The sequence below is a fragment of the Podarcis raffonei genome, chromosome 13 (assembly GCF_027172205.1).
Source record: "Podarcis raffonei isolate rPodRaf1 chromosome 13, rPodRaf1.pri, whole genome shotgun sequence".
In the NCBI taxonomy this organism is placed as follows: Eukaryota; Metazoa; Chordata; class Lepidosauria; order Squamata; family Lacertidae; genus Podarcis; species Podarcis raffonei.
In genome coordinates, this window is record NC_070614.1 from 22,700,290 (window position 1) to 22,723,400 (window position 23,111).

General features: G+C 45.4%; 1 protein-coding gene across 2 annotated transcripts; it reads right to left on the bottom strand.

Moving 5' to 3' along the window:
* Positions 1-260: 260 nt before the first annotated feature.
* On the bottom strand, positions 261-18,197 carry CDK5RAP3 (CDK5 regulatory subunit associated protein 3). Of its 2 annotated transcripts, none has more exons than XM_053361677.1 (14): positions 18,090-18,197; positions 16,739-16,784; positions 16,411-16,542; positions 16,049-16,149; positions 15,321-15,369; positions 13,839-14,017; positions 11,916-12,052; positions 10,747-10,891; positions 9,988-10,116; positions 8,727-8,808; positions 5,740-5,828; positions 3,991-4,196; positions 2,370-2,541; positions 261-554 (listed from the first exon to the last, which is right to left on the bottom strand). In XM_053361677.1, exons 1-14 carry the CDS (start codon positions 18,093-18,095, stop codon positions 489-491), a joined length of 1,539 nt encoding a protein of 512 aa, XP_053217652.1. In that variant the 5' UTR covers positions 18,096-18,197; the 3' UTR covers positions 261-488. The 2 variants fall into 2 exon arrangements, with proteins under 2 accessions (XP_053217652.1, XP_053217651.1); XM_053361676.1 differs by lacking the exon at positions 18,090-18,197 and adding an exon at positions 17,459-17,521.
* Positions 18,198-23,111: the final 4,914 nt, after the last annotated feature.

The window sequence follows — 23,111 nt, forward strand, 5'->3', positions numbered from 1 at the left end:
ATCCTGTGAAAGGGGCTTGCATCCCAGCAGTGCTGTTTGAGGGACAGTGTGTGCAACTCGCCAGTATTGAGGTTTCTCCTACAGCTGCAGTGTCTATCCCAAGGCCAAGCAAAGATCCACGACCGAGTGCCATGCCCGGGGTCACTGTTACCAGATTAGTGGGTGCAGTTGGTTTCCTTAGGGTGTACGGAAAGGTTTGAGATGGGGTGTGTCTCTGGGGAATCTTGTACCTTCCTTGGCCACCGGAATTACCACCGGAATTGGAACGGAGACAGCAGCTTTATTTATCCATCAGGGATCTGCTAATAAGCATGAAAAGCTCTATGCGGGACAAGTCCAGGAAGCCGTCCCAACCAGCCGCCCCTTGCTCCCGGAATCTGAAGACCAACTGGCCTCCCTTCCCTTTGGTTGTGGGTGTGTGGTTGACGCCATCTGCTGCAACCACACAAGGGACGTCCAAGGTGTATTTTGCGTGTGGGGAGAAGGAGTCAGACGAAGGCACCCATCAGGTTCACAGGTCGCTTGTTGTACCGTTTAGAGATGTCTGCTTCAATCTGAAAGACAGAATACCCATTGTCAGTGGGCCCCCCGAAGCCAAACTGCAGAAAATTATACCAAAAGGAAACACAGCTTTTGTGTGACTGTCCTGTTATGGGAGGTGGGGGTGGGAATCAGTGTGGTGTAGTAGTTAAGAGTGGTAGACTCGTAATCTGGTGAACTGGGTTCGCTTCCCTGCTCCTCCACATGCAGCTGCTGGGTGACCTTGGGCTAGTCACGCTTCTCTGAAGTCTCTCAGCCTCACTCGCCTCACAGAGTGTTTGTTGTGGGGGAGGAAGGGAAAAAGAGATTGTTAGCTGCTTTGAGACTCCTCAGGGTAGTGATAAAGTGGGATATCAAATCCAAACTACTACTTCTCCTCAGCTTCTGGGATAACCCCAGATATCACCCTTATTAGTTTCAAGTTTATAGCGTAGCCGCAAGTTCTAGAAACTCGTTGTTTGTTTGTTTTTATCAAAAAAGAAAGAGCGAGAGAGATTTTTAAGAACTGTGCATTGAATGCTGTAATTCCATGCCAGTACTGCAGTTGCACACAGCCATAGAGGGAACGTGGAAGCTATTCCTTGGGCACCTTCACACCTGAGAAAACTGAAGTTGTAGTTTGCACAGATCTTCAGACCCACCAACCCTTCCTGCTTTGATCTATAGAGGGTACGCAGGTACCCAGGCTGGGAGTTACTGATTTACATCTATAGTGGTCCATTTCCCACATTAGACCACATGCTTGTTGCCAGGTGAATGTTCAGGAACCGCAAGTCTTTAAAAGCAAGCCGTTAAGTGGGTTGTCCTTCAGCTGAACGTGGCTCTCAGCTTTGGTTGTACTATAGCTGTGTCCCGAAGGGATAATTTGTGCAAAATAAATAAATAAATAAATAAATAAATAAATACATTTTGAGATTTAAAAAACAGCATGAGAGCTTAAAAGATGTTATCACAGACAGTGATCAAGAGGCGGTAACCAGTTTGATTTGTGCAGCAAAAATAATAGTAGCCAAGAACTGGGGGCGGGGGAGGGGAGCATGAAAAGATTTAGACTTTGGTGCAAATGAACCACCCTGAGAACTGCGAGTATAGGGCAGTATACAAATTTAAATATAATAGTAGCGGTAGTAATAATGATGATGATAATAATAATAATAATAATAATACCAACCCATTATAGGAGAATATGAGCAAATCAACCAAATAAATTTATGGAGAAATTTGTATTTTTTCTCAGATCTAACAGTATAGTAAATACAATGGAAATGTACAGTTGTATGTTGATATCCGTTTAGTGTACTTTGTTTAAGTTGGTTATTTTCTTACAGCATTGTAAACCTATTGGTTATTGCAGATTTATTGTGAACTTCAATAAAATAATAATACTTATATATATATATCTATATATTTAAAAACCAGCAGAAGCCTTGCTCCCTCCACCCCCCGTCTTTTGATTCAAACTGAAACCACGTTTTCCTAAGAAAAAGAAACGAACCCTGCGGCTTACATACATAGAGAATGGCATGGATGGAGAAGAGCCTTGTAGACCACTTAAGCCCAACTCCCAGACCACGCAAAATCCTACCTGCAGTTCTTCCCTGCAAACTCTGGGTGATATTTGCTCATATTTACCCCACCCTCCACATGCAATCCACTGTGGGTTTGATCCAAGGCAATTTACAACAGCATTGGATCGCACTCGGTCAGCAGGCACCCTGTGTTCTGGTGCCTCTGAAATGGAAGTGGCCTACAGGACTTAGCGCAGCTGGACTTGGAGGTGGGAACCGCCCCCCCCCCCCCCCGCTCTTTGTGCCCTCCATTGCACTCACCAGCTTCTGCAACTCTCTGGTTTTCTCCACAAGAATGTCAAGTTTTGGCTCCAGGCTGGCCTGCTCTTCCAGTGCCTCCTGCCGCTTCTGAACCATCAGGTCCTTCTTCAGGAGGAGGAGGTCCGCCTGCTTCAACTTCTGGCGGAGGAGCTCGGTCACGCGGTCCACATATCTGAAGCCCAAGAGAATCCCATGAAAAGCCTTCAAGCAAACTCTTGTCCACTGCAGTCCTCAAGCACTGCACATGTTTTTGTTTTGTTTTTAATTGGAATTTTATTTACAACAAAACATAAACCCTGCCACCCCCCCAATACAGAAATCCACCCTCATTAAACGTGAACATAACATGCAGTGAGCATAACATACAACAATACAAACAACCAAATAAAAGACTTCCTTTATCATGTATCTGGCCTCCTTTTTTACTTCTTATAAACTGTTTCCTTTATGCATTATTATTAAGATTTTTCTAATTATAACTTAAGTATCCACAAAGTCTCCTGCAGACATTAATCGAAACAAGTCCAGGTATGTATTTTAGGGCACTCTTTTGTGAAGTATTCTCTGCATTTCCCCCATGCTTTTTGAAACTCTTGTCCAGTGTGATCTCTAATTGCCTCTGTTAGTCTAGCCAGTTCAATATAATCTAACAGTTTGTCTTGCCATTCCCTTTTTGTTGGCACAGTTTCTTTTTTCCAGTTTTTAGCAATTAGGACATGTTGTACATGTTGCACATGTTGATCCTACTCAGAGATTCTGGTATCACAGGATTGGCATCGGACTGAAAAGAACATCTGGCTCAACCTCCAACGCCAAGCAAGTACGTTTACATGAACACTGAGCCCCACTTGACCGAATGGAACTTATTTCCCTTCTAGCATGTTTTCCTCTTTAAAAAGGAGTCTCGGCAAAGTACTGCCTCCAGACTGTGCTTTAGCAGATGAGCAGAAGTGTAAGAAGCCGATTCAAAGGGAAGAGGGTGTGCCGCAGTGCAAAGATTCTCACACAAATATAGCGTCTTCTGTTGTCTAAGGTGCGGCACACAGCAAACGCACACAGATAGGAGTGGATCAAGACAGGCAGTTATGCATTTTAGATGCACCAAATCAAAACAATGAAACCTCCCCTCTCCCACCAAAAACGTACAATGAAACCTTCCCCATGAAGGACTTTAAAAAAGACCCACGAGACCATGCAGGTCACAGAAACTCCAGTAATAAAACACCAGAGGCCTGAATGGTTTTTCCCAACGATGTCCAATTCCAACTTTCAACCGTACTACAAAATTGTGTTTTCCCTAAGGCAAGCCCCATACCACTGAAATCCCCGTTCCATGTCTTCCAACCTATCTTTTCTTTGTCGCTCCTCCATTTCAACCCAAGGGGGATTAATCTTGGGCCCTGAACTGGTTTTTCTTTTTTTAATTTTTTATTTATTGGGTCTTATAAACAAGAATGACGTTATACAAATAACTGGCACAGTTACGGTCAGGACCAGAGACAAAAAGAAATCTGTCTGCTTTACAGCCCATCAAGGGTAAGAAAGGGTTCCTTGTGTGTGCTACGAAAGGGAGGGTCTGACCCAAGGGGAGGAGTTATGTAGGAAGGAGAAGTTCACCAACCTTGGGGAGGCAAGGATCATGAAAAGATGCTGCATTCTCAAGCTGGTCAACCGGCCAAGAAGATTGTGGATGACTGCAACCATGGCCTCCAATTTCTCTTTGGTCTGGTCTTGCAGAATGGCTGGCGCTAGTTGGAACTGGCTCACAGCTAGGATGTCCGCCTCTTCGCTTGTCTCAGCAATGCGCTGGGAAAGGAATATCTCCAGCTTTTGGTGGGTGAGGGAGGGACAGGAGGAGACATAGGGCAGTGAGAAAGCAGGGCACAAACACTTGCCTGTCAAAAAGCCTTCAATTTCAAAACAAAGACGAAGGCAGTGGGGGTCACAACAGCCGACAGTTCTCAGGGATTCATCTGAACCAAATCCTACTAGGTTTCAAGGCTCTTTACAGAGCCAAGGCTCGATTCTGGAATATGTATAGCAATAAAGAAGAACACCTTTGTACATCTACATGACCAATGGATCGTAGAATTTTAGATTTGGAAGAGACCTCGAGGGTCATCTAGTCCAACCCCTGCAATACAGGAACCTCAATTAAAGCATCCATGGCAGGAAGCCATCCAATCTCTGCTTAAAAATCTCCAGTGAGTAGAGAGATTCCGACTAAACATCAGGAAGAAACATCAGGAAATAAGAGCTGTTGGACAGTGGAACAGACTCCCTCAGAAGGTGGTGGAGTCCTACTCACTGGAGATTTTTAAGCAGAGATTGGATGGCTTCCTGCCATGGATGCTTTAATTGAGGTTCCTGTATTGCAGGGGTTGGACTAGATGACCCTCGAGGTCTCTTCCAAATCTAAAATTCTACGATCCTATGTGCAGAAAACTACCTTCGTCTTTGAAGGCCAGCTACCTCCCATTCATTTTCCAGTTTCCAGCTCAGATGGCACCACCCAAGCTTGAGCTCCATGACATCTCATTTTAGAAATTAACCACTTGTGTTTCTTGGGTCTTGTTATCTCTACCCTGCTCCCACCGTGCCAGACAAGTCTTAGAAGTGATGTTTCAGAGGACTGAGATGCACAGTCGTACCTTGGAAGCCAAATGGAATCCTTCTAGGAAGTCTGTCCGACTTCCAAAATGTTTGATAACTAAGGTGTGGCTTCCGATTGGCTGCAGGAGCTTCCTGCACACAATCGTAAGCTGCGGAAGCTGTGGTCGGATGTTCGGCTTCCAAAGAACATTCACAAACCGAAACACTCACTTTTGGATTTGTGGCGCTTGGGAGCCAAAACGTTTTGACTCGCAAGGCATTCGGCTTCCAAAGTACAACTGTATTCAAAATCACATGAGATCGGATGCAGCTGTCCTGCCCTGAACATGGGGCACAACTGATGCCTGAGAGTCACTTGGCAGATAGAGACAGGCTTAAATTTCAGGACCATAGATAACTCCACACAGGCGAATTACCGTACTTGGCCAAACTATCCTTCCTAAGCTTTTCATCTTTCCTGCGGAATGGAGAGCCTTAAAGGGGGAGTCCCATGGCCTGCAACCTAGCTCTGCATCCTCTCTCAGCTAGTCCTGCCTTGTGCATTGCCTGTGCCGGAGACAGCAAGGTCCCTGGTGTAAAGAGGGCCACTTCTTCAGAGGAATCTGTCTCTTGGCATCCCGGCTTAGGGGGCATCTCCCAGCTGACAGGCCTTTGGCTCAGCACTGGGGTTCAGCACCTCTGGAAGTTGGAGTCAAACAACATCTAAGGTGACAGAGTCTCCCTGGTTTGAACTTAGCACTGCATAAGCTCTTGTTACCTCCATGAGCTCATCAATGAACTGATTCCTGGTCTCTGGTGTCTCCAGGACGGTGAGAGCATCAGGTCCTCGTGCAATTCCCTCTGGCGCTGGATGCAGAGAACGGAGGGGGAAGAAAGTAGATTTCATTTATAAATAAATTTCATAGACTTCATTTACAAATGCGTATCAAGTTCTAAAGTAACAATTCAGCTTCTCCTTTACTTTTCAACTCCCACCCTATAGAAACAGAATGGAAAGACCCCATTCTGGAAGTCGGGGCCAAACTTGTTGGGAAACAAGGCTAAAAATCAGATGATGTTACAATTTAATACTGTTCCACACCATCAGCAGGATTTGCAAATGGGAAATGCTGCACAGGGAGGGGACTTGGTGCTGGACGCAGAATCCTCCATCCTGAGAATTGCAGCCTTCATCTCAAAACAAAAACACAACCAGCCAGCTAGCCCTTATAGCTACAAAACCCCATTGGAAATTTTGCGAAAGACCTAGTATATCTCAGAAACCACAAGACCAGTGACATGAGCTAGACTTCAGTAGACCACAGAGTTCTTTCCACTCTCAACAGCTAGGGGGAAAACCAAGAGGAAATGATGCAAGATTAAGCAAATAATACATGCAAATATGCTTAATTCTGCACCATTTGTCCAGGTTGCAGAATCTAGCTTTCCTTGGCACACGAACTAGGTTTAAAATGCAGAACTTTGATTTTGTTAGTTCTTTTATAACAGGCAATCCCAGGTTGTCATAGGGAAGATGCTAAGGGTCCAATTCTTAAGTAATAATGGGGCAGCATTTTATACAGCAGCAAGGATTTCTCCACATATCAGGGCAAGGCAGCACACCAGTGAGTTGCTTTCAGTTCTTACTTGCAACAACTGCCATGAACCATCCTCACACCCATGTTCCACAAGTCAGGGGTGCATCTGAAAATTCTGGGCCTAGAAGCATGGGATGTGGAGACTTTTGTCAGCTATCTCCCTTGTTCCCCACCCCTGCATGTCCCAGAACCTACTGGAAAGAGCTGCTGCGGTCTTTACCTGGTCCTGGGTAGTACCATTAACTCAGACGCAACTTCCAGACTTTATCCTGAGAAAGTCAGTGCCAAATTTGAAAAGTATTAACTTCCTGGCAAAGTCCTTTGTGATTGATGCACCAACGCAGAAGGTGAACTGACTCGCCAATCTTGCCTTTGATTTCCCCACCTACAACGGCAGGCAGGAGTGCCAAATGCCAAGCCAACCCAGGCTGCCGTTTCAAGAGGCAAACTATACAATAGATGCACTTGCAAGTGGGCCTCTGCACTGATTCTTCCTCCCTTGCTATGAGGAATTGCCTCATATAAAACAGAATTAGAATAATATAAATCAGAATCCAGAATCCAGCAGCCTCCAATCCTTTCAGTTTTCTCGTTTTAAAATGTTAACTTTTACTTTTTTTCCAATTACTCTTTATTAGTTTTATAACATCCAAACAACACTATACAAAACAAACAAACAAACAAAAACAAAAAATAAACAAAACATCTAATACAAAAAAAACTTGTTACCAGTGGCGTAGCGTGGGTTGTCAGCACCCGGGGCAAGGCAAGTAATTTGCGCCCCCTAACCCGTGGATTTGCGCCCCCTAACCCGTGGATTTGCGCCCCCTAACCCTAACCCCCAGATGTTGCGCCCGGTGTGGCCGGCCCCCCCTGCACCCCCCACGCTACGCCACTGATTGTTACATAAACATAAGATCACTTTCTTCTTTATGTTGTGATTTCCATCAACCTCCACATGGGTCCTCTGATTCCTTAGTAACTGCCTATTATATAATGTTTGACTTAGCATGAACTATTTTTTTAATTGTGTATTTCTAACATAAGATATTATATTTTGATAGTTAATCGAAGCATGTTAAAAATTTCATGTGGGAACAATGTTCTTTCAAATACGTTCTGCAAACATCCCATTCCTTGTTAAACTTTTGGTTTGGCTGATTCCTAATTTTCGCTGTCATCTTTGCCAATTCCACATATTCAAATAATTTCATCTGCCATTCTCTTTAGATGGTCAGCTTCAATATGCTTGCAAAAGAAAACCTACTTGCAAACAGGGATGCTGCTGCAGTCCACTATTTGGAGCTAGGACAATGGCCTGCCTGAGAGTATAACTGGAACCAACTGGAAGGTGTCAGGACCGCTAATGCACAAGGAGGGGAACTACTAAGACAACAAAGGACAACTGGAAAAAAAGAAATCAAACAAATACAACCAGGAAAGAGTATATTGGGGTGAACACAGGCTGGCTTGTGTGCAAGAATCCCACTGCAGGAGCAGAAAACACATATCCAACAGCGCCCTCTTGTGTATGCTTTGTTCCCCTTTTTCCCCACTCCCTCTGACTCAGGACAAAACAACCTGTTATATTTATTTGCCAAGGAGGAACTGCTGAAGGGAGAGAAACTTAACCCCTCCCACAGCTGCCCTCATGGTTTGCTGTTTTCCCCCTTGCTCACACTTGCTTCCACTTTAGAGAGCAGTTTGGACGTGGAGGTAGAAACACTTAATATGGACTAGATCAGGCTTCCTCAAACTCGGCCCTCCAGATGTTTTGAGACTACAGTTCCCATCATCCCTGACCACTGGTGCTGCTAGCTAGGGATCATGGGAGTTGTAGGCCAAAAACATCTAGAGGGCCAAGGTTGAGGAAGCCTGGACTAGAGGGTATTTCTAGAGGAGAATCAGTGGGTCAAAGAGCAAGGACTCTGTGCCAAGAGGTGTGGTTCCAGACAGACCTGATCCCCAGAAACTCTCTTTTTACAAATCAACAAGTGGTACTCGCCACGTCCTGCAGGAGTCCTGAGATGGAGTCCACTTTTCCAATTGCCTCACGCAGCTCATTATCAGACTTTTAGCCTTGTTTCCCGACAAATTTTCCCCCAGCCCTTTTTAGCGTGTGTGCATATTCACCTCCTTCCAGAAAGGGGGCGCTAGAGGTGCTTACCCTCACTGCCAGCCTCCAACACCACGATCTGAGCTGCGTCATCACTCCCATCTCCCCAGTCTATGGCTGCAGTGCTGCTCTCCTGTAGAAGGGGAATATTTCTGTGACTAGTATCTGCATGGATGCCTGAAGTCAGAACAGCTGTGATCACGATATATGACAGTATATCAAACAGGCAGGCCACAGTCTTCTTCTCTTTCTCTCTCTCTCTTTCTTTTTCTGTGTGTGTGTGTGTGTGTGTGTGTGTGTGTGTGTGAAGTTTCTGGTCCATACATTTGCAAAGGAACGTCTTAAAAATATGTTCTTGACTTATACAGTAGAACCTCTACTTACGACCGCCTCTACTTGGGCCCGATCCAAGTTGCGACCACGGCAAACCCAGAAGTAAATACCGGGTTTGCTGTGATTCATGCACACACAGAAGTGGCTTCTGCCATTTGCGTATGCGCAGAAGCGGCTGCCGCCATCTGCACATGCGCAAATGCATGCCGTCGCCGAATGCGCCTGCACACAACGGCGCTTCTACCAGCAACCCAGATCGACTTACAGACGGACTTCCGGAACTGATTACGTCCATAAGTAGAGGTTCCACTGTAATGGTTATAAACTATTGTTGTGAGGGGTCAGTCTGGATGATACCCTGAGTCCCTTCCAGTTTTGGGGACCCTGTATCTGTGAGGGTAGAATGCATAAGAGGAAGACTGCCAAACCAGTTCCTCTAACAAAGAAATGGCTTCAGCTGGCTAGTTAAGTACCACAATTTAGCATATCCAAAGAAGTTGCTCTGTGCCATAGGACAAATGGGTGAGACTTCCCCAACATCCCTCACCTAGTTGCCACTTATGCAGAAGAACAATAGTTGTTTTATGCATGAGTCAAAGCTGGATGCTAGAAAGCTGCAGAGAGGGATATATGGCCTGCTCTGTGCTGGACTTTGGGACTCCCGCCTTCGAAACCTAAGTTCTATGGGAGTGTTAATGCTGTGAGCCCCTCCGTCCTATGCTCAGGTTGTAGAAATGTGTCAATTAAACCATATATCCTAAAGACACCACAGTCTCCACTGACCTTCATTCCAAGGAAACTGAGCCCTGGGTAAAGCGCAGGCACCCCTGAAGCCTCTCACCATTCAAGAGATTGGGGTGACACGTAACAGTATCATAGCACTGTAGCTGCTCGTCTCCACAGTGCCTGTACATGTACAATCAAACTGAATGCAAGTGCTGTCTGCATATAGAGGCAGGCAGATATGGTAGACACTCACTTGGGCATCTGACTCCAGAGAAATACCCCAGTCTATCTCCTCACTTCCTTCTCCAACGGAGATCCCATAATCAACTACTTCAGGGGCAGGCGCCGACTCTGCTCCATCTCCAAAGTCACCCCAGTCAATCTGCTGACAGAAAACACAATCCTGATCCAACAAAGCAATTTGTGCGTTCCTATGCTTAGCCCCTAGGGACGCGGGTGGCACTGTGGGTTAAACCACAGAGCCTAGGACTTGCCGATCAGAAGGTCGGCGGTTTGAATGCCCACGACGGGGTGAGCTCCCATTGCTCGGTTCCTGCTCCTGCCAACCTAGCAGTTCGAAAGCACGTCAAATTGCAAGTAGATAAATAGGTACCGCTCCAGCGGGAAGGTAAACAGCGTTTCCGTGTGCTGCTCTGGTTCGCAAGAAGTGGCTTAGTCATGCTGGCCACATGACCTGGAAGCTGTACGCCGGCTCCCTCAGCCAATAAAGCGAAATGAGCGTCGCAACCCCAGAGTCGGCCACGATTGGACCTAACGGTCAGGGGTCCCTTTACCTTTTTATGTTTACTCCCAAATGTGTGGGGATAGGCTGACACTATTCCATAATCAGAATGCTCCCTACATAGGCACGACAGCACTGTATTTTTGCCGTCCGAAGCAAGCAATGGGTTGGATGAGCCCTCCGTTAATTACCTTTACCCGCTGGCAGAGGGATACGAACTGTTTACATCCCACCGCACCCACTTTGACCCCCTTCCCCAAATGGACATACCGCATCCTCCTCGACAGCTTCCTTCACTTCTGCAGCCTTTGGCCGCTCCACTGCGGTTGGCTTCACCCCTCGCCTCCACTCGTACACAGTGGTGTTGCCCAGAGCCTGCACATGCCTCAGTAAGGGGACAACCTGCTCTGCAGAACTGGAAGGCAAGAGATCAGCAAGCAAATGCAGGCAGTCAAGACGTCTGTCCCTGGGCTCAACACTGCCTTATAGTGAATGCAACTTGCTGCTGTTAGCAAATTAGAGAATATCTCTTGACTCTTGGGAATACAGGTAATCCTCGTTTTGCACGGGGGTTATGTTCCAGACCCCTGTGTCCGTCGGCGGAGCACTCGTAGGCCTGCTCTGCCTCTTGTTTGTGACGCCTTTATTATTATTTCTTCCATAATTTTTATTAAATTTTCTGTTTTACATTTTAGAATATTCATTCAAACAACCTTAAAATATCAATGACGTCCCTTCCTCTCTTTCCACAGTTCATTTTGCAAAACATAAATCCCTGCATATTTTATATAAACGAAACCATTCAGTATTCCATTATTATACCCATCAAAACTTATTTACACTGTTGAATTTATCTTAATGCTGCCCACAGTTTCAAATACACACAACCTTTCTGTGATGTCTTTGTGGGATTTGAGGGCTACTTCTAGGTTCGGTGCCATGTGCACGATCGTGAGTCATTTGGTTACGCCTAAATCGGTGGCTGCCTATACTTGCAAACTGAAAGCAGCCCTGCATAGAAGATGGTGGCAGAGATCAATTGCTATGGAATCCTGCAAGGTTGCAGATCCCACCCACTTTTGGCTCTGGGCTCTGCCCACTTTGGGCTTTGACCCCACCCACCACAGCCATGAGGCCCATGACCTCTGAGGGAATGCAACCAGAAGAAAAGTTCTCCCCGACCCCTGCCAGCTACATGTCCTGGATGCTTCGATGTTGCCCTAGTGAGTCACCCCAATTGGTCCACTGAGCCCAGTGCTGTCTACTCCAACCAGCAGCTGCAATTCAAGGGTTCAGGCAGCACTCCTTCACAATCCTGCATTCTCAGATCCTTTTAAACCAGAGATTCTGGGGACTGCACCCCCGTCACACCCACAGGACCTTTGGCATGCAAAGCAAAAAAGGGAATTCTAGAACCTTCTCAGCTTACTAGCCCCTACCTGTCACACACAAACTGCACACAGGCCTGGTATAGGTTGATGGCTTCCAAAAGCCCCTTGGCACCAGCCCCAGTCTCATCAAGCTGTGATGGCAGGTCTTTCACCAAAGCCAGAAGCTCCTGGCGTACGTCATCCCCCTGAAAACAACAGAGATATAAGACCAGTCAGAGACTGTTCAATATGATGGTGTCCTCACAAATTACTGCTGCTGTGAAGGATTGTTTTACATACATTTAAGCTCTAATTGAATTGACACAGACTATATTTCTGCATCCCACTGCCACTTAAACTCCAACCTTTACATTCACCCTTTTCCCTGCCCCACTTTAAATCAATGTGTATCTATAACTGACAACTGAGGATCACACTCCATTCATCAGATGTAAATGTTTAAAAAAGGGAAAGGACCCCTGGATGGTTAAGTCCAGTCAAAGGTGATTATGGGGTGTGGCGCCCATCTCACTTCAGGCCGAGGAAGCCGGCATTTGTCCACAGACAGCTTTCCGGGTCACATGGCCAGCATGACTAAACTGCTTATGGCACAACAGGACACCGTGATGGAAGCCAGAGTGCATGGAAACACCTTTAACTTCCTGCCACAGCAGTACCTATTTATCTACTTGCACTGGGATGCTTTCGAACTGCTAGGTTGGCAGGAGCTGGGACAGAACAATGGGAGCTCACTCCATTGCAGGAATTCGAACCACCAACCTTCTGATCAGCAAGCCCAAGAGGCTTGTATCAGATGTAGTGGGCTCTGGTTCACAAGACCTTACATCATAATACATTTCTTAGTCTCTATGGTGCTACAAGACTTTTTGTTACTCAAGAGAAAGTTTGTCCAAGCCCCCGGAAGGTTTCAGAGCTTTCTTCTGAATCTGCCCGCACATTTCCAAATTTTTATCCAAAAAGTATAGAAACTTGCTTTAAAAAAAAAAAAGAACTGGAAGTCCAGAATCTCAATAATATGAAGCAAAATAACGTGAACAACCAACAGACCAATAAGGCTGTACAATGCAGAGAGGAAAAGATATGCTAGATAGCTGAACATGGCAGTGCTGGGAGAAACTGAAAGACGGTGCTGTTAATCCTTTGAGATTCTGTGCACAGCATAATTCTGCTTGGTCTGGATTGTTGAAAAGCAATTTCCTAGCCGTTATGTTGGCAAAATATATCTGAAAACAGGCAATGTCTACATGATGCTTCAGCGTTTGAGGACTAGAATTTATATTCCTATATATTACCTATGAATCCCCTCTATTCCTTCTCGATAGGAGTAGAAATACTCAAAGATTCCTGGAAGTAATGCTCCATAACCTGGAAGTCATTCTCCTTAAACCTAGATCTGCAGGGTCTTGCAATGGCCACCAAGCGATGAGAAAAAGGCACTCAGAAACATAGCCTTCTTTATATCCTTCCATTCTCTGCTAGGGCTGAGAATGGGTTTCAGGCCTAAGGCCTGGTTCAGATTAAGCCCAGCTTCCCATCATTTCTCTTCTAACATCTCCAGTTAAAATAGTTTAGGCACTACTGAGTCTGAATGAATGAGGCAAATTGAGGAAAGTATCGCAGAACAATCACACCTGCACTGATTTTCTTTAGTACTGTTCATTTTCAAAGCAGTATTTGAAGCTTCAAGGCACAGATCGCGTTATTTTGACAGAACGCCTGGGCAGCGCTGGCTGCAAAACAGGGCTGGGTTTAAAGACAAACCATTCAGATTGCCAGCCAGGAAACGGCTTGGGGCCACATGTCCACATGTTGAGCTGTGCACCTTAGCAAGGTACTCATCCATGCTATCGTTCAGGCAGCAAAAAGGGTTTGAGGGGCACTTCTGTGGCTCTGACCAGGACTGGCATTCTGCCATTAATCGCAAAAGCGATTAAGAGTGGTGGGACTTGAGGGGAGAGGCGCGCTCTGTACCGTAATGCCATATTGCTTGCAGGAGCTGTAGAAGCGCTCCCTCGTCTCGGCGGCCGCCAGCTGGCACTCCTCCTCCTTGCGGCTATATTCCTGCTGCAGTTGTTGGCACTTGCTGATCTGCTTCTTGAGCGATGGGATCTCGTAGTTGACATTCCGCACCAGGAGGCTGGCCAGTTCTACTGCAGAAGAAGAAAAGACACTGCAGGTTGAGTGTTGCGTGCACATTTTAGCGGATTTAGGGTAGCTCACCGCGGCTTAACTCGCACCCTATAAAATCCTGCACCCCATTTCTAACGGACAAGCTTTATCCAGTACATCAGGCTTCAGCAGAGGAAGCAGAGCCACTTTCGTTTCTGCTGAGATGTCAGCTCCGTCAGGCTTCTCCTGCCATCAAGTGCCACCTCACTGCTATCATTACACCAGGCTGTAGCAGGAGGAGGAAGAGAAGGGAAGCAGGGCCACTGAGCTAAGAGATCAGCAACTTTTGGCTCCTCCTCTCCTTGAATGCCTTTCCATTCCAAACCCCTGTGTTGCAAAGAGAACATAAGCAATATCTAGGTAACACAATGACCATGTACATACGCAACAGACAATCCTTAAATGAAGCGAGGTACCAAACTTTGTACAAAGTCTGGTGCCTTGCTTCATTTAAAGAGACTAAAGATTTCATTTTGTACTTATTATGGTTTGAAGGAATTCTATAAAGATTGTCTATTGTGTATGTACGTGGTCATTGTGTTGCCTAGATATTGCTGCCTTTCCATTCCAGCTGGTCATTATAAGAACTAGAGCCTGAGTTTGCTGTTTTCCAAGTCTTCCGAATCTTTCTATTTCTGTGCTGTGACAAAGAAGGAATGACTCTCCACGTTGTACTTGGCTTGTGAGCTTTCTACAGCCATCTATCTGCGACACTGTGGAAGGCAGAGTGCTAGGCTAAACAGATCCTTGGTCTGATCCAGGAAGGCAAAGAGGGGATGCCTGCAGCCCTTCAGAAGTTGCTGGACTACAACTCCCATCATTGCTAACCATTGGCCATGTTGCCTGAGGCTGATGGGAGTTGGAGTCCAGTAACACCTGGAAGGCGCAGGTTCTCCGCACTTGTTATAAGGGGAAGTGGCTACTGGTACTTGCTACTTTCCCGGCAGGAAGACTACAATAGTAGCACCTCTTAGTGGTGCAGTAATAAAAATGCTAGCATATTTGTAAAGCTAAGCAGGGTCCAATATGGTTTCAAGTTGGATGGGGAACTGCATGCTGAGATTCCTGCATTTCAGGAAGTTGGATTAGAGGACAACTCTACAATTTTATGGTTCTACTTTGAGGATATTTAGTGGTATAAAGAGTTCAAGTACAAAACTGACAAGGACCCTGGTCACAGAAAACTGCTCACAGAAATGAGTTATCGCTATTTCTCACACTATGGACACACACTACGTCCAGATGGTGCATGTGTCTCTGTACTACACATGGAGGTTGTCTTACCCAAGTAGGTGTTATCCTTTTCATACAGCGATATTATTTCTTGCCAGTCCTGGGAAAATGAGACAGGATAAGAGAGGGGAGATGAGTAGGAACTAGGGAATATGGTAATTCTCCATTCTCTCTCTTTTTTTTAATTGTAAATTCAGTTTTCTACATTTCCACATCAGTTTGTGAGTCCCCCCCTCCCCCCCCAAAAGAGGTCCCCATGAAAATTCTTCAACGTCAATTTCTCCTAATATGCACATTTTTGTAAGCAGTCTTATCTAATATACCCATTTTTACAATGTAACTTCTCCTAATTCAATGCATTTTGTGTGTTGCTTCCATTAATACATGCATTTATACGCACACTTTACCTGTCAACTCTCATCAGCCCCAGCCAGCATGGTAGAGATCTGTAAACAGACCCCTGTGTTGCAATATAGACAAGCTGAACAATATAACAGAACACGATGGCCAATAACAATGGCACTAAACACTATTTATAGACTAATATAAATGATCAGAAATTACAACCAAAGTCTCGAAATCTTCTTCACCAGTTGCGGTAGAATAATTCAAAAGTTTGATATATACAATCTGTCACCAAATCGCCGGAACAGAGTTTCCGGATAACCAATCTGTTTCGTTCAATGCTTCATCAGCCAGACTTGTAAGAACAAAACAAATTGGTTATCCGGAAGAGTGGCTAATCAGAGATGTAACTCTTTCCCTCCATGCTCACTCACTTTCATACGCTGAGAAGAGTAACGGCCAAAGATGTTTTTCGTGGAGGCTTCTGTCCGCTTAAGGATTTCCACAATCTGCTGGCAGTGAAAATAGTGAATATCTGCAATCAGAGAGAGAGAGAGAAGAGGACTGTGAGATTCTGATGAATTATGTCTCTTTTTGCGAGTCTCATCTTCTTTCCCCCCAAAAGGCTAGGAAAATCCCAGGCACTTGATGTGCTCAGCGCTGAGAAATCTGAATGAAGAAGAACCACATATCCAGATAGGGTTTGGAATGTTCCCTGTCTGAAACTCTTATGGAGCATATGGTTTTTTCCTATGTTCCGAATTTCCCCCCATGGCTAGCTATCACAAATACTCACAGGAACCAGAGAGAAGCTGCTTGATCTCTTCATTCTCAGGCATGTCTTGCATGGCCAAGACAATCTTCTCGCGGACAGTGCGGACCTGGCCTTGCCATTTCAGGCTACAGTGTCTTCTGTCCACTAGCCAATCTACAGAAGGGAAGCAGCCGCATTAAACACATGAGAGGGCCACTTCCTATCCCAAGGAATCTACTTCACTGTAATGGGCAGGGTTTTAAAATAAATATCCGCCCTTTTAAAAAGTGACCGCCCAGCAACTTTAAGATAGAGCTGCCCTCCATTTCCCCTCCTCCTTTCTTTTTGATATGATTGAGAAGAGACATACCAAGCAGCTTGCTAGTCTGTATGTCAATTGGCAGGTTCTGATAGTCCTGTTGAAATACAAAGAGAGAGTGAGAAGTCCCAAGGAAAACAAAAGACCAATGAAGTCATCTACTTTATTGACTTGCTGAATTTCTACATAAACACACACACCATCTAGAGACCTGGTTGAAAGTAACAATATAAAAACCAGAATCTAAAAGCACCAGTATGCAATTATATATTAACTTACTAAAACGTTATATTGATCTAAAATAAGCATATACCTGCTTAACCCTGGCTCCAGTTATGAAAGAACTTTAAAAAGACAACGGTTGCAATGGTCTACGTTATGCATAGGAAAACTGCAATAATTCCTAACTACTTTTAGTAGACTAAGAGACGACAGTGGAACACAGGAATGGATGTGGAACTCCAGGTATGTCATGTACTAATAGTTTAGGGCATAACTGGTCAAAACCAGCAGTTTGAATCGGATCCTCTCCTAACTCTCAGACAAGCAGAGATGCTTCTGACTTTATACAGCCAATGCATTCATAGTGTGTTCACATGGAGAACTCTTAGCGTTTAGAAAAATACTGTCTTAAACACACATGGGACATGTGTGTCCACTGGGAGAACACATCTTGAGACTCTGTCCTGCCATGTGGTGTCCAAAATCTTCCTGGCATGTGGAATTCGTTGAGGCATAGCTCCTGGCAGGTGTAAGTTACCCACAACTCACTTCCACAAAGCAGCATGGACCTTCATTTTGGTATGAGGGCATTAGCATCACATTCTCCGATATGCACAGGGAATTATCATACTGGGGTGGGGGGATAATTAAATTAGGGTGCAGATTGGAATAACATACAAGATAAATAGGGTTAGTACAACAAAACTAAGAAAGGTTTTGAGAACTTGTTGGGGGTGGTGGTAGGAGTGTCTCCCTAATTAATGAGGTCTTTTGAGTTAGTGGCAGTGGCATAATTTGAGGTAGAGCTCAACTCTGGAGTTGTTTTTAAAGAAGGGAATGCCTCTAAACATGTGCAGAGTCCGGCAATCTGCACGCACCCAAAGGCACTCTTATTTCCCCCAAATGCTAAGAAATTGCACCCAAGACTCCTTGCACGCCTGGGATGAGGAGAAAGGGCTGCCAGGGGAAAGAGACTGTGCCTTTCATATTGGAGACAAGCACCGGGGTGTGGTGGCTGTGTCTGGGAAAAGGGAATTTTCTAAGGATCAAGGAGTCAGGGCTACTCCCGCCCGGGAAGGAACCACGGGAGGATCCTGGCAACCACGCGAAGCCGTTGGTCGCTTAGCAACGCCTCCCCCTACCCTCCCCCCCGCTTCATTTATGAAATGGTCTTTCCCACCTGCATGGTCTCTACTGCGTCCGACGTGAAAGTGCTACCGGCCCCCCTCTTCGTAACGCCGGCCTTCCGCGCCACCGGCAGCCAATCGGCACGGACGCAGGATTAGGGCTGCCCCGCCGCAGCCAATCAACGACCACCCGTTTTGCGAAACCAAATGAGGGAGCTGTAACAAGGCCACGCACCCGTCTTTCTGATTGGCTGGCGGGAATTTACTAATAAGGAAGAAGGGGAAGTCCGGGAGAGAAAAGGGTCAGTGGCAGCTGCTTGCCAGCAGGTGGCGCTCGAATGCCGCAGGCTGAGCATCATGCGCATGTTCCTGCGTGCGTGCTAGGTTAGTACTGACGTGTTCATCCGCGTGGCATTTAGAATTAAGATCAACCAGATCCCTTCAGTGGAGAGCAAGATCAGCCTTGAAAGGGTTGGCTATGGGGTGAAGATTTAAGCCAAACCACAATTAATCCCATTAATAATACTTTTATTCTAGCATCGGCCCTTAAGGCTTAGCAGGCAGAAATTCAGAAGCCAGAGCTTCTCATTCTCCCCGCCCCTTTGCCTAAAAATTTAATGCTAGGGAAAGATTTTTGCATTTTTGCTTTTTCTTATGCGCTAAAGCCCACCAAGGCTGCCCAGTTCTGTTGTGACATCAGACCAGAACGGCTGTCTGCTACCGATTAACACTGATAGCTGTGAACATGTTAGTGAAAAGTATGGGGAAAATACTGTGCTCTGAGCACGTGAGCCTCACTATTGAATACCTGCAGCGAACTCCCACAAACCTGGGACTAGGAAGCAGGCTTCCAGACAGACGGAATTAGGCATAATTTCTAGACAGAGTTCACTCCCAGATCTTTTTTTTTTAATTCACTACTTACCTGTCTCTTCCATAATCCCCCTGCATACAAATCAATACACTTTAAAAGACACTCAAAACACATTATTTACTTCAAATTCCTTTGAATTTTGAAGACCTTCAAGGTTTTCAAATTTGACTGAGGGACGCCGTCTCTTTTTGCAACAATATTAAAATGTACAGCTTTTGTGATGACATTAATGTTAAACAATAACTTTCCAGTTGTTTCACTTATTTGTTTAAAGTTAAACCATGTGTTTAAACTTGTGCAAAACACAAAGGGCTCCCTGGGTCACATGTACTGCGCGCCATATAAAAGTATTCTTTACAAACAGTTGATAGCACACAGGAGAGTTAAAATAATCGAAAAGTACCAAGTACCAATCCAAATCTCACATTCTCACCATTGTTTCCAAATCAGGTGATCACCCTTGAAAAACATGGCAGTTATCTGAATATATTTAAGCCTTAAGTTCTGAAAGGCTACTGCAAATAACACTGTCCTATAAGTGAGTCCTGCAACAAAATGTTGCAGTGTGTAGTACACCCTGTTCAAAATCCCACTCAGTCCATCCTGTCCCCCCTCCCTGCCTTCAACAGTCAGTCAGCATTCCTTGACCAGCAGGCATATTCAGTTCTCTTTGGGCCGGTTTACCCCTAGCTTCTCCCAAGCCTGCTGATATCTCCCTCTTTTGGAGGGTGGTGCCATTTGACTACACCAGCATGGGCAAACTCAGCCCTCCAGATGTTTTGGGACTACAATTCCCATCATCCCTGACCACTAGTCCTGTTAGCTAGGGATCATGGGAGTTGTAGTCCCAAAACATCTGGAGGGCCGAGTTTGCCTATGCCTGGACTACACACACAGCATCACTCACAACCTGATCAGAATCGGAAGGAATCTGTAGTCTAAAAAGAAGGTAGCAGACTTTTTCAAAACAGGGCATTACAGTATGCCTATTAGAACTTGCCAAATCCATTACATATGCTTATTGGATTAAACCCAGAGAACATTAGTCATGCTTTTGATTAAGCCCCACATATCAATGGCGCTTAATTGCGACTACATTTCTTTGGAATAAAGGAGGCTTTGTAAGATTCAGGCTGCATCGCTAGTTAGGAATCCCGACCTACTCCTAACCTTAGGCACCTTACCGGTTTTGACAGCCCTCTTAGATACTATTTTTGAAGGCTACAGGGGGCATGATTTCGATAAAATTGGGAAGGAGATCAAGGGAACTTGTAGATTTCATTAGGCACCCCACATTTCCTCCCGCCACATAATTTGAGCATTGATATAAATTTGATTATTTGCAAGCAGATTCAATTTAGAAGAATTTGCATGAGCATCTACCATGAGCATCTACCATTCCTACACACACACACACACACACACACACACACACACACACATCCCAGTTTGTTTCTGCTCTACATAGGGTGTCTTCCATTTGTTGGAAAGACCTGCTAGCACAATTCAGTGAGGGTGTTTCCAGATGACCTGTTTAGTGGGAATTCACCTTGATTTGTTTGCAGGAAGATTTGACTACACTGGCTTTTTAATGAGCATTCATTCTGATTGTTTGCACTTTGCAGGGAAGTCAAAGGTCAAAGCAAGTGTTGTCTCGCATGTTCTAGTGCATCTTCCAGTCACTTTCCTTGTTGCAAAAAGCCCAATCCTTTGGGGGAAGCAGATTTGTTGTGCATGACCTCCCAACCAACTGTGCAGTTTGAATTTGCCCATCTTGTCACTAAATCCCCCCCCCTGAAAATAGTGACAGTCTTGGAGAGAGAATAATTATTTATTCCAATATTGAAATGAAGATTCGTGCTAAACTGGAGAGGAAATTAGTACCCTCAAAACAAAGACTAGGTCACAGAAATACAGAAGAAAGAAAGAAAGAAAGAAAGAAAGAAAGAAAGAAAGAAAGAAAGGTGAAAAACCAGTCTGGCAAGTGGCTGAGCCAAAGCCCTAGTTTCACTAATCCTTCAGAAGGAAATAATAGATTCAAAAGGATAATAGTCCAAGCAGGCAAGCAAGAGCTGGAAGCCTTAACTCTTTACTGGCAAAGAAGAGCAGAAATATGGATGTAAAGAGAAATGTCCACTCCAGTAGCAGCAACTTAGCCCAAGAATATCTACCAGTCAGGAGGACCAAACCCATGTAAAGAGAGTTTTTTAAGAGCTATTTTATTTATCTATTGCATTTATAGCCTGCCTTTCCTTCAAGGGGCCCAAGGTGGTATACATGCATCACCCCATCCCTATTTTACATCTACAGCAACCCTGTAAGGTATAGTAGATCAGGCTAAGAAGAGATCCTGACTAGCCCAAAGTCACCTATTGAGCTTTATGGCCAATTTGAACCCTGCTCTACTTGTCCTAGTCCGACACTCCTAACAACTACACTTCCATGGTGCTTTCTACCCTCCACTAAGGTAAAGGTAAAGGGACCCCTGACCATTAGGTCCAGTCGTGACTGACTCTGGGGTTGCAGCGCTCATCTCGCTTTATTGGCCGAGGGAGCCGGTGTACAGCTTCTGGGTCATGTGGCCAGCATGACTAAGCCGCTTCTGGCGAACCAGAGCAGTGCATGGAAACACCGTTTACCTTCCCTATTTATCTACTTGCACTTTGATGTGCTTTCAAACTGCTAGGTTGGCAGGAGCAAGGACCGAGCAACCCCGTCATGGGGATTCGAACCACCGACCTTCTGATCGGCAAGTCCTAGGCTCTGTGGTTTAACCCACAGCGCCACCCGCGTCACCCTCCACTACCTTTGTTTTATTTCTAACTGGTGCTAGGAAAGGACTCAAGCCTGTTTGGAAGTAATACCCTCCAGTCTGCATCTGATCTCTCTCCCTTTTGGGCTGGCTAGTGGGTCCTCCATGGTACACCATAAAGTCACAGAGTCTCAGGTTTACAGGATGGAGACAAAATAATACAAAATCAACCACAAAAGTCCCAAACACAATATGATTGCCAGAATCAGTCCTTGGCATTCTTGGCCCTGGCTCAAATTATTCCAAGGCCACATGCAGTGCTTTTTTCGGGGGGGGGGGGTAACGCAGGCGTACGCATACCCCTAAACATTTTGTGAATCTTAAGTTTGGCTCCATTGAGGGGCAGTATATCAATATGAGTCAGAAAATGAGAGTAAACAATTTTTAAAGGAAAAAAAGCACTGGCCATGTGTGTCTGTGTGATGGTGGAAAGAACATTAACTTTGCCTGAAGCCCTTTTGACCCTAAGGAACGTATTTGCCATGAGAAATGAATGAGGTGAGAGTCATCGACAGCTGTCAATATTCTGTGCTGCCAAGAAGATGCTGGAATTCTATGCCAATTTGCAACCAGAAATGCTGAATTAGACAGGGTGTATTATGCGAGTGTGTATGTACGTGCACATAATTTATTCTGGTGCTGGAAGTCATGGGGAGAGGTTGCTGAGAGCATAGGGGGGTGCACCCACCCAGCCACTAGCAATCCCATGAATATTTTTTGAAACGTACATCAAGAGGAGCCCTGGGCCAGGCAGATGTTCTCTCTGTGTTGGGGAGACCACCGGGGAGGGCCGTTGTCTTCCCTACAATCAAAAGTTGATGGTGCAATTTTTAGAGACTTAGTGGATCTGATTCTTTTAATCCCCTTATGTGTAGTTTGGTGTAGTTAGGTAATTTTAGGCTCTGGACTAAGTGATCTCTTTCTCTCCCCCAGACTCCATACAATTCTTTTGAAACTGAAGTATATTGTTTTGCTTACTTTGAAATGTATTAAGCCAGCCCTGCTTCATTTGTGGGTCCTTCTCATCATCATCAGGAGTGGGGCCCTGGAAGATATGTTTTGTTTGGGCAAGGCTACACAGATCTGAAGGGACGCGGGTGGCGCCGTGGGTTAAACCACAGAGCCTAGGACTTGCCGATCAGAAGGTCGGTGGTTTGAATCCCCATGACGGGATGAGCTCCCGTTGCTCGGTCCCTGCTTCTGCCAACCTAGCAGTTCAAAAGCACGTCAAAGTGCAAGTAGATCAATAGGTACCGCTCCGGCGGGAAGGTAAACGGCGTTTCCATGCGCTGCTCTGGTTCGCCAGGGGTCCCTTTAATGGTCAGGGGTCCCTTTACCTTTACTTTATTACACAGATCTGTAATTTTCTGACACATTTCTGCGTTTAAA